At 31.9% G+C, this 12,047-nt stretch overlaps 2 protein-coding genes and 1 long non-coding RNA gene across 9 annotated transcripts in view; 2 read left to right on the top strand and 1 right to left on the bottom strand.

The window, feature by feature from the left end:
• Positions 1 to 12,047, top strand: part of ND-B17.2 (NADH dehydrogenase (ubiquinone) B17.2 subunit) — a 397,876-nt gene that overhangs the window by 141,726 nt on the left and 244,103 nt on the right. The window lies entirely within an intron of this gene.
• The window catches only part of LOC145306322 (uncharacterized), a 228,818-nt gene that overhangs the window by 189,650 nt on the left and 27,121 nt on the right, over positions 1 to 12,047 (top strand). For all 6 annotated transcript variants that reach the window (XR_013874950.1, XR_013874951.1, XR_013874952.1 and 3 more), the window contains one exon: positions 514 to 630. Coding sequence is in view for 3 of the 6 variants with exons in the window: in XM_080148405.1 (XP_080004531.1) it covers positions 514 to 630 (117 nt within the window). In the remaining 3 variants the exon portion in view is untranslated. The remainder of the gene's footprint in view (positions 1 to 513; positions 631 to 12,047) is intronic.
• On the bottom strand, positions 4,002 to 5,113 carry LOC145306336 (uncharacterized). Its single transcript, XR_013874993.1, has 2 exons — positions 4,301 to 5,113; positions 4,002 to 4,043 (listed from the first exon to the last, which is right to left on the bottom strand). It is a non-coding gene; the product is annotated as an uncharacterized LOC145306336 (long non-coding RNA).

The following is a 12,047-nucleotide window of genomic DNA, read 5'->3' as shown; positions in this document are numbered from 1 at the left end:
TGAAATTCGAGAATGGGTATTTTCATGAAAAGATCTAATATGTATATACATAATCATATATACAGATAGTTAGAGACAGACAAACAGACTGGCTCAAAACTGAATGACTGGTTGACAAACAGACACACATTAGATAGGCAGATAGACAGTTGAACACTCTATTTTTATGACAGAAAGACATAAAGGTAGGTAATTAGAATAGCATCTTTTCATTGGAGCTATCCATTTTCTTTATGTAATACTAGTGGCTACGCCCCTAGAAGCCTCTAGGGGCACTGGTAGGGGGTAAAATGTCGACCTCATCCCATTTTAAATTTGAGTTTCAAAAGTGTTAAAAATATTTTTGGGGGGAAGGGGCGAAGAAACCCTCTTCAAAAATAGTTTAAAACCTTCCCAGGACCTATAAGAAGCTTCACTGTAAAGGAGAACAATTTCGGTTCAGCGGTTAGCGAGATCCTTTGGGACAGACAAAAAACGCTTACTACTTTATATAATAGGATAATATCTATTTAGGTTGATATGAAGATAATGTACTATGAGCTGATTAAGATGTTAATCAGCTATGAGCGGAAACACCATCCTGAACAGTATGATGCTACCAAGGGGGTGGGCAAGATAGAGGGATATCAGGTATTATACTTTGTATTTTTATTATTGTAGAGAATATCAGGGATCTTAGGGGATAAGACAATGGTCGATAAATTGATGTACGTACATCCCCATTAGTGATACATAAAATTATCCCTTCTGTAGATTACAAACACTGGTCAAAACGTTTGGACACTTAAATTTGTGATCCAACATATCAATATTCATAAAAGTCCCCAAAGTTGTTTAGCCAACGAATAGGAATAGTCCTAAAATTTTGGGGACTAGTGTAAGAAACAGCCCAATGTCTTTCCCACCCTGAGAGATCATGCTTTAAAAATCGGATTTTACACGAGTTTTCCCTTGCCATGCTCTTTCTTTGCTTAATGAGTATTGGCTACTTTCGATTGTTTGTAAGCCTGCTCAAGATACAGACTTGCAACATGGAGAGTCTTGCAATGTCCTCCCTCACGGTTTACAAAACGAAACACGGTGCACGCCACCTTTTAAAATGTTGTTTGTGTCGTTTGGCTGTAGTACCATTTAAAATTACCATCAATTACATTTCTGATCTTTTTTTCATTAAATTTGTTTTTGTTCCCATGAGAAATTATTTTGTTTTACTTCTTTATATAAATACATTAGATGTATACATAACATATCTTTACATCAATAACCTATGTTAGTATTAAAAAAGTATGATAAGTTCTTAAAATATTTAATATATTTAGAGGTATTAATCGGGAATAAGCTATAACCAACAAGCAAAATAAACATAAATAATTTGGGGGGCAAATGGAGAGGTCGTCAATTTTATGATGACAGCTGAAAAATACGTATATGTTTCATGATTTTTTTTCCGAATTAATTTCGTTATTAATAACTGTTACATGAACCATAATGCCAAGTTTGAAATCAATAGGACAATTTTAAGATGCCAAAAGAGTTAAAGAGCTAACCGTTATGCACATAATTATAGAAAATCTTCACTTGTAAAAAGTAAAAGTATCAAATACAGCTTTTCTTCCGATAATAAATGTACTCTTCACAGATGTGTTTAAAATTGATATTTTATTAGAATCAAAACTACTCTATAGTATAGTCATATAAACTTTGAAAAGAGGGGGGGGGGCGGGGGGGGGGGTAACCTAATTTGTCTGTCAGTTCCTTGATTAAAATTTTTATATTTGTATTGGTATAAAAATTTCTGTGAATTTAAATTATTGATTTAAAGTTTGGACACTGAACTAACTAATGGAGATTTAATGTGAGTAGCAAAAGTTTTTAAGCCAACTAATAAGAACATGCTAATTACTTTGGGAACCAGTGTAATTTACAGTCAAATGTTCCCTCCTTTCCTGTAATACTAAAATTTCATACCTAATAATTTAGTTTATAATTCCTTTTAATTTTTTTTTTAAATTCAATGCTGCGCTAATTATGAATATAATTGTACTTGTTCATATTACAATTGTCAGATCAAATTACAAAAGAATAATATGATATAAAAAGATTTATTTCAAAAGAACATAATACATCAAAATAGCAAAGCTATCTATAATACAAAGTAGAATGATGTCTGTCCGTCCGTCTGAAGCTTAAGATCTCGGTAACCACTGAACCGATTGGATTCTACTCTTCAGTGTATATACCTACTGGTCCTGTGGTGGTTTTAGGCTATTTTCTTAACCCCCCAAAAAACAAAAAATCCCCACCCCATTTTTTTTTTTTTTTTTTTTTGCAGAAGATTTCCTGGGTCCTTTTTTTGCAGAAGATTTCCTGGGTCTTTTTTTTGCAGAAGATTTCCTTGGTCCTTCATTTCACCTTAATTTTTTTTATCACCTCTTTGGGCAAAGCCCCTAGAGGCTATGGGCGAAGCCGCTAGTCTATTATATTTAATAGAGAGGCCAAATAGACTGAAATTGTACGCTTGAAGTTCTTTAAGCACTAAATTGTTGCCTATAAAATAAAAAGTGTTTCTCTATGATAGGAAGAGATACTTTTTTTTAAATGCCACACCTCCAAGGAACCCCAACCCCTCCCCTAAAATTCACTCACTGGACCTATGTAAATTTAAATGAAAAATGACCAGATCTGGATCTATAAATCATTTTAGTGGTGAGCCAGATCGGGATGAGCCGAATTTTAGCCAATCACACCGCGGCATTTCATAAAATGCTGTGCTCTCATTGGTGGAAAGTTGGCTCACCCCATCTGGCTCACCACTAAAATGATTTAAAGATCCAGCTCAGTACAGCTGTTTCCCCGAGATCTTAGCATACATACATCAGACAGACATACAACCTGTAACTTCAATTCAATTACAATATTTTTTTCCATAAAAAAATATATATAAAGAATGTGTTTTCTCACTTGCACACATGTAACAAAAACAAATAATAATAAGCGCATATTATTAGAACTGCGAAAACATCCCTCTCCCCATTTCTTTACCAGCATCATTAGATAACCGCTTTAGTTTATTCCTTCTAGCGGATACGCCACTGGAGGCTTCTAGGGGCCAAAGTAGTTATAAACCTTACCTGGACCTATGAGAATTACACTGCAAAGGAAATCCATATAGGTTTAGCAGTTAGCAAGATCCTTCCGTAAAGACAAATAGACAGACAGGCATCCTGTTAATTTTATATATAAAGATTATAACTTCTTTCGAATAATACATGTTATAATATGCGAAAGTGGTTTACACACCTATAAAGAATAGTTGTAAATTGTTATAAAAGCCAGACCCAAATTCCCTTTAGGGCATCAGACACATGTATCACACCCTCCCTTAAACCAAGTAAGACATTTTAATGTGCCACCAAAAAACGAATCAACTTTTCTTGAAAATATCACTTTTTTTGTAAAAGCTATTGATGATTTTAAAATTAATGTAATGAAAGAATATTATTATTTATTAAATTTTTTTACAATCTAGTTTAATAATGGTACAAAATGTTACATGTTAGACATACTCATCAAGATTTGACAAAAGTACCCAAAGTGTTTAATTCAACGGATTGAGAGATTGTGTCTATAAAACGTTTGGTTCTAGTATAATAGGCTGGCCATTGTCCACTCCCTCCTCTTAACTGTCTTAATTTCATCAAAAGATAGTGTGATACAAGATATGTGCCAGCACTTTTTTAAATCATTAAATTTATTGTTTCTTTATTTAATAGATTTTTATAAATTCTTAACTAGAATAATTCATTATAGATTTGCACATCTTAGAAGGCTATAACACTTTTCTGAAAGTCTTTAATTATATTGCAAAATAGCAATATGTCTAGCTGTGTTTCGGTACTTTGGGCCGAATATCTCGGTACTTAGGCCTACGTGGCCGTCTACGAGATCTTAAGTGCATGAAGCACAATCATCCTCACTACTTCCAATGAATAAGGCACTGATGCAGTTACAAATAGTGTATTTACACCATGAAACGGTGGGATCTAAAAAGATAATAACAAAATTAATACAAAATATTAAAAATGTTTCAACGAATAAGAAAACGTGCATATTTTTTTATTGAAACTGATAAATTTCAAACAGAATCATTTTAAAATATATGAAATTATTCGTAGGTAAAAATAAGTCAATGATTTGGTCTATTTTAATGAAAAAATAAAGAAATCAATTTGCTATATCTTAAACCAAAAAAATCACTTTAATCTTCAAAATTCAAAGGTTAAAAAGAAAGAATACTCACCAGTCTTAATTCATATCAAGCCAGGAAGTATTTAGAGGTAAAAAATCACACAGCAAACCACGCATTTTATTACAAAACATGATTTTTCGGCACATAACATGTGCCGTGCTGAGGGCATCAAACAATACAAAGGAAGAAAGCGCGTGGGGGCGCATACATATGGCTATGCCGCGCTTCATTGCTTAGATAATATGATTTCAAACTACAAAAGTCGTCTTCTACTCATATTTCTAGTAAGGTTTAGGTGGGGGTTCGATCCCGCAAGGAACACACTATATAAGTACCAAGACACACCCGCCTGTGAACTGAGGAATCGAACACATCATTAACATTCTTTGCAATTTTGTGTGCAGACAGTGTCCACAAAAGTCAAAACTCATGACCACATAAATCACAAGAGTTTGAAAAATGGCCCTATGGCCTCAAATTCGCTCGTAAAAAACATTCACGAATATCCACAACAACTCAAACTGCCTCACTTACACATTATAAGCAGGAATAAAGGAATAGGAGAAAATGCATACATCATTGAAGACTTTCACATTTCCCATTCACACACAACATTGGTGCCACATAGCCTCACAACTAAAACAAAAGAATTCAATTTTGAATTTGCTTTTTGAATTAATTTGCTAGACCATAATTACGAAGGTACCCAAACATTCATCAGGTACCCAAAAGGGTTTTTTAAAAAATAATATTTTATATGATAGAATAAAATATCTTTAAATCTAAACATCAAAACTGTATCATAAAATCATCATAAGGTAAATCATCAAAATTAAATAGTTCAATCAGATCTTTTACTCAAAAGAAAGAAAGAATAAATAAAATCAGAAAACTTCTTTTCAATCAAATCTTTTACTCAAAAAAGAAAGAAAGAAATAATAAAATCAGAAAAACTTCTTTTCAATCAAATCTTTTACTCAAAAAAGAAAGAAAGAAATAATAAAATTAGAAAAACTTCGTTTCAATCAAATCTTTTTACTCAAAAAGAAAGAAAGAAATAATAAAATCAGAAAAACTTCGTTTCAATCAAATCTTTTTACTCAAAAAAGAAAGAAAGAAATAAATATAAAAGAGTACCTAATCTTTCATTAGGAGCTCATAATCAATCATAATAATAAAACGAATCCTTAATGCTAAAATGAAATGCATTAAAATCATCGAAATAAATAAAGCATCCTTAAATCTAAGAACACACAAAATGACTGTATCAAATCATCAAAATAAAACTTCAAATGAAATTAAAAATGCATTTTTGAAATATGCAAATTTAAATTAAGCTCAGAAAAATGAAAAGGGCTTTAAAAATTGTTGACTTTACATTTTCTTATCAAAAAATTTAAACAAAACTTGCTCTTTGGTTACGTAGGTAATAAGCTTTTATCTACGAACTCTCTAAATCTTTGGCGTAATTGCTTTCCAACAGGATACAGTCAATTCACACAAAATAATCATATTCAGTTCCGGCTGAATATTCAAACTACAAACATTTTAAAATAATTGCAAGAATCAATTATTTTATATGCCTGGCACAAGAATCCCTGCCTCCGGCTACCAAGTCGACAATTCTTTTCTTTGAGCTAGCTGTGGGCAGGGTTTCTGGCGCCGGACTCAAACATCTTTAACATAAAAGTTAAAATTAATCAATAATAATTCATCAAATCAATTATCAAATTATTCATCAAATCTCTGCTTCAAGAAAATCAAAACAAATCAAAGTAAATCTGCTTTCTTCATGAAAATTAACTGCTTTTTTTTATTTTAGGTAAATCTTCAGAACGAAAAAAATAATCTTAATATATAATTAATATTAAAATATTTTGTAATGCATGTATATATATGAAAAGAAAAACAATTTTTTAAATGATTAAATATGTTTCATTCTTATTCTTATCAATATATCATATTTCATGTTGTCCAACAAGGAACAAAAAATGCTTCGCGTCTAAAAAAATAAGTACCTAAGATTTTTTACGCGAAAGAATCCCAGGTCCCGATCAAATGAAATCCGTAAAAAAAACTTATGTATTCGATTAGAAAACTTTAGTTTTATGCTTCAAAAATAAAATCTTGAACTCATTTATAAGTTAAAACAAAATTGTATGAAAATTTGCGTTACTTATAAATCTTAAGAAATGGGTAATTTCTTTTAAAAAAAATACTGCTTCAATTTTAATATCTGCGATAAAAATGAAGGTAAGGTTAATTTAAAATATGCATAGTTTATCTTAAATTAATTCTGTGATATTCATATAAAATAATAATCAATATTTTAATAATACCATACATCGTGTTCATTATTATAAATGCTTAAACATGAACGAAAAATATATGTACCTAGGAAAATAATTGCTAAAAAGTATTTTCTCAAGGTTTAAAATTGTCCGAAATCGCTAGGTACGTATATTACTACGAATCTCTGCTCTCGAATGAAAAAAATCTTTATTTGCTTACGAATTTAAACAAATATCTGATTTTTTTGCGATAATCTTTTAAAATAATAATAAGGAATATTTTAAACATTATCATAATAATATTACATGTTGTGTTCTTTACTTTAATGAATTATTTCATATGAGAATCTGAGAAATAACATTTTTTAAGTAAACGTGAACCATAAAAAAAATACCTCGAAAAATAATTTGTAAAAAAAATCTATTTTTCTCAATTTAAAAATCTGCAAAATCATTTGGTATTTAATACACACGAACTTTTGCTTTTCAAAATCATACTTAAAGAAACAAAATCTTTTAAAATCTGCTTTAAAAGTTTAACAGTTTTGTAGAATTTTTGTGCTTAAATATGAACAATAAAATTAGTTGAATAATGAATACTTATTCTTTACAGAACCCATTTTGGTTCCCTTCACAAGCCTAATATATAACTTGTAACATTTCTTCTCTTTAGGAGATCATTTTCACACATAAATGGTTTATGTCGTAGATTAGATGTGCAGGGATAGGTATTTCTGTCGGTACTTCCCTGGCCAGCTTGGCTACAAAAATCCGTGGCTGGACTGCTTCAAAATGACCACCCTGTATCGAATACAAAGTGTCGGCGGCCATTATCACATGGCACTAATTTAATTGCACAAGAGAAATATTCTATAATTTTCTCTGTTGTGGAGACAGCCCTCAAAGCTGCTCCGCTTCCTCCAACCATCTTCAGCAGTTGGAAGCCTCTTCAGCAGTGATTATCAACACTACCAACCTCAATGTTGTCTGCAACAGCAACAACTTCAGTATTAACTGCAATACTATCAGCATCAGCGTCAACTGCAACAACTTCAACACTAGAATTGGCTGCAACTCTGACGACAGCAGCAACGGCTGGAACGTGAACATCATCATCAGAAACGGCCGCGGCGCTGTCACCAACATCATGAGAATTAGATACAACACAACCAACATCAGCATTGTGAACGACTACGGCAACACCCGCTGTAGCAATGTTATCAACGGCTACAGCACTATCTTCAATATAATCAGGATTGACTGCAACACAAACAACATTATCATCAGTAACGCCTACGGCAACACCCGCCGTAGCAATGTTGTAAACGGCTGCAGCAGTATCTTCAACATCAGAATTGACTGCAACACAAACAACAGCATCAACAACAGCTTCACAAGCAGAACCAACAGGTTCATCATCAACAGCTACGGCAGTGCTCGCCCCAGCGGTGTTGTTAACGGCTGCATCTCTATCTATAACATCAGAATTGACTGCAACACAAACAACAGCATCAACAACAGCTACGGCAGTGCTCGCCGTAGCAGTGTTTTTCTTCTTAGAAGGCAAACAAGGCTCAACATTGGCCTTGGCCAATAAGTAAAACATACTGGCGATATCATCAACTAAAGTGCCAGGCGGTTTTACAAAACCATTTTGAATTATTGCGGCAGCTTTAGCCCATAGAAAAATGAACTCAACTCTACAGTTATATAGATCATCGCCTGCTATCTCCATCATGAATTTCAATGATTTAAGATCTTCGATAGCTTTGAGAGTCTTTTTCAGTTCACCATAATTTTTTTTGCGCTGTAACAAGTTCGCTATATTGAGCCATAATGTCACTTTAACTTGCACTGATTACAATTATGGTTGGTAACGTCTAAAGTTCATCAATAAATCATTTCAGATCACCATAACTTTTTTGCGCTTTGACAAATTCGCTATATTGAGCCATAATGTCACTTTAACTAGCACTGATTACAATTATGGTTGGTAACGTCTAGAGTTCATCAAATAAATCATTTCAGATCACCATAACTTTTTTGCGCTTTGACAAGTTCGCTATATTGAGCCATAATGTCACTTTAACTAGCACTGATTACAGTTATAGTCTGGTCTGGAGATTATTCAATAATCCAGCACATTAACAGTAACATCATCCAGTACAGCTTCTTCATCGGCTGACAGACTTGATTACCGTTTCATTGTTTCGGTACTTTGGGCTGTTTGTCTGTACTAAAAGATTTCGCTGTTGGACTGATATAGCTCTTCTTTAGGGTTAAACTATTTAGAAAGTCCCGGGAAGGTTTTAAACTATTTTTAATATTTCCGAACAGGAACCGCTACAAGAAAAATTACCCTCCCTCCCTCCCCAACCAAAATTATGTTTACCCTACTTTGTTCGTAAACTAAAATTTAAAGTTAGAGGGGGGGGGTCAATCTCTCCCCCCCCCCCCCCCACCCAACATTAGAGTATCCCGATAGGTTTTTGGTAAATTGGGAGATTATTAATTAAAATACTTGAGAATTTCATAGTTTTCAAAATGTCCTAGCTTTAAGACATATTAAAGAAAATATTAATTGTCCTGATAGTTTTTAACAATACACTCATAAATTTCAAATAATGACCAACAGTTTTCCCCACTTTATTTTCATTTTTTGTCAGTATCTTGATATAAAAGTAACAGGATATCTTTCTGTTTGCCTCTCTGTCTGTCTGTACCGATTAATCTCGCTATCCGCTGCACCGATATGGTTCTCCTTTACAATGAACCTTTTCATAGATCCAGGGAAGGTTAATAACTATTTTTAATTTAGAGGGAGGATACTGCAAAACTTAGAAATAATGAACCCCCACGCCCACCCAGTAAGGGGTAAGGGGTTAATAGTAAATCAAAATACAGAAAAAATGCACATATCATTATTACTAATCATTGATCATTTTAAAAACATATTTACAAATGTTTATATAATAACAAACAATTACTTTAGTATTGTGTGACGTTAGTAGCGAAGCTGTTATATCATTATCCGTGTTCGTGTGTATGTTAACAGACACACATAAGGACAAATGTCCACCTACTTAGGTAAATAAGGAGGAAGAGTACATTGGACTGTAAATTTTATACAGGACACCAAAGATTTATGAACTGAACACGTTCTATCATTCATTGGTTTAAAAACTTTGGGAACTTTAATTAAATCTATCAGTGTTTAGTCTTTCTATCATTAACTTTGATCTTCAGTAATTTTAATTTCACAAAAAGGATTAATATTACAATATGTTAGGTAACTGGACAACGTGTCTCAAAAATCAGCCATGTGACGTCATAAAAATGAGGGATTGTCCATCTCTTTTTTAGGGGTTTTCTTTCCCACTCCTCCTCTCATCTCCCTCATTTTTATGACGTCACATGGCTAATTTTTTAAACACTTTGTCCAGTTAAAATGTTATTGCTGAAATAATAAAGTAACCGTATTTCAAATATATTTGCCCTTGTTATATATAAATGCGTCAAAATTGTCTTTCAAAACTATTTGTTTATTCAAAAGACATATTTACTTTTTGATTTATTATCTATTCATCAATTTTAATATAAGTCATGTTTTTGGCTTTAAATAGAACATATAATAATCCTTCTTATATAAAAGTAACAGGATGTACATATGTCTGACTGTACCTTAAGATCTCCCTATCCGCTGAACCAATATGGTTCTTCTTTTCAATGAAGCATCTTATAGGTTCTTTACAAGAAGGTTTTTAGGCTATTTTATTCTCATATTTAAGTCCTGAGAGGTTTTCAGGCTATTTTTATCCCCCTTATAATACAGAGCCCATAGGGGTGCGGCCTCCAGCGTTTAGTAAGATCTTAAGGTCCATCTGGACAAACGTACTAATAGACAGATAGACAGACATTGTTCTACTTTTCATAATAGATATTATTGACATATTATTAGGATATTAATTATGTACTTTACTGACATGAAACCCTATACAATTATTATAAGGATCATATTAATAATCTGTGGTATTCAATCAATTCCGCATATGTGTCACATTATAAAATTATTAAAAACGCATATTTACTTACAGACAACCAACACCTTGATTACATGGACTTTGTCTTGCTGCCTATTACAGTTTAACAGCCAAGCAGGGATTTTAAGGGATAAGACAAATGGACGATTATTTTCTGTAGCATGTTGAAATAAATTATGTAGATTAAAATTATTGGTAGATATGCTTAAACACTGTTAGTTTGTACTACCCAATCAAAATTAAATAATAAACCCCCAATTTATGAACTTTGGGGGTCAGTACAGTTTACAATACAATGATTTTAATATATTCAGATTAAATTTATGAACACCCAATGAAAAGCTTATATGTAAACATATGTTTACATATATATAACAGCAAAAAGTATTATTTATATGGATTCTCTATTTTCCTCAGTAATTAAAAGGATAATTATGTAAAAATAAATTGTCTCAGTGTTATTATAAGCTAAAGCAGAGCATTAAATTATTAAATAGTGTGACGTTTTCCCTAAAAGTGCCTTGTTGAGCACTGTAACCCTCTTAATTTTAAATAAAATAAACCATTCGGCATCTAGGACTATAAAAAACTGGTTTTAATCTTATAATTGTACATTTTTATTTTTCGCGGGAAGCTGTATATAATACGACGCGAGAAATATTGTCCAGTTTTAACAATGCAATATTGTACAATATTGCGCAATGTACAAAATCGGAAACTGAATTTTCTGTCACCTCCGAGAGGTTTCGTGAGATTCAAAGAAATATTTAATAATTTTTATCACATTTAATGTGAGAATGTTGCTATTATCATATTCAAAATAAATGCTGTAATAAGCTTTAAAATATTTAAACACTAGTCTCTCATTGGACACAAAATGACGTCCAATAAGAAAAAGGAATAAAAATTTTGGAAAGAAAATTATTTTATTTCAAAATTAATTCTTGGCATTTTGGAATAAAAAATAAAGGGGAAAGAAAATTATTCATTTCAAATTTATTTCTGGTCTTGAAATAATATTCATTATTTTATTTTAATTCGAGTGTCAACCAATAAGAAATAGGCATGCTGTTTTAAAAGTTTGGAATAAAAATTATTATTTTTTGTCAATTCCTTTTTTCAGAGTATAAAATGAGAATAAATTTTCCAACATCATTATTGATTTCTAATTTAACATTTCATACAGTGGGTAATATTTATTTCAACATTTTTTGTCATTCAAAATCAAGTGTCACAAAAATAATAATATTTAACATAAAAAAGAAATTTTTGAAATAATTTTGTTTTCTTTATTTGTTGAAGATTTAAGCCCAAGCTTTTTCTGAGGGGGGAGACCCCCCTCAACCCCCCCTCTCCTTAGGGGGGAAACCCCCCTCGACCCCCCCCCCCTGACGCTCTCTTCTTTAAATCTTTCATTAATTCTGTAATTTATTCTAACTATCTTATAAATTTCAAAACATGAGATAA

Source organism: Acartia tonsa, chromosome 14 (genome assembly GCF_053477335.1).
Source record: "Acartia tonsa isolate MP-2025a chromosome 14, ASM5347733v1, whole genome shotgun sequence".
Lineage (NCBI taxonomy): Eukaryota > Metazoa > Arthropoda > Copepoda > Calanoida > Acartiidae > Acartia > Acartia tonsa.
Note: the sequence above shows the minus strand (reverse complement) of the source record. Positions and strands in the feature narration are given on the sequence as shown.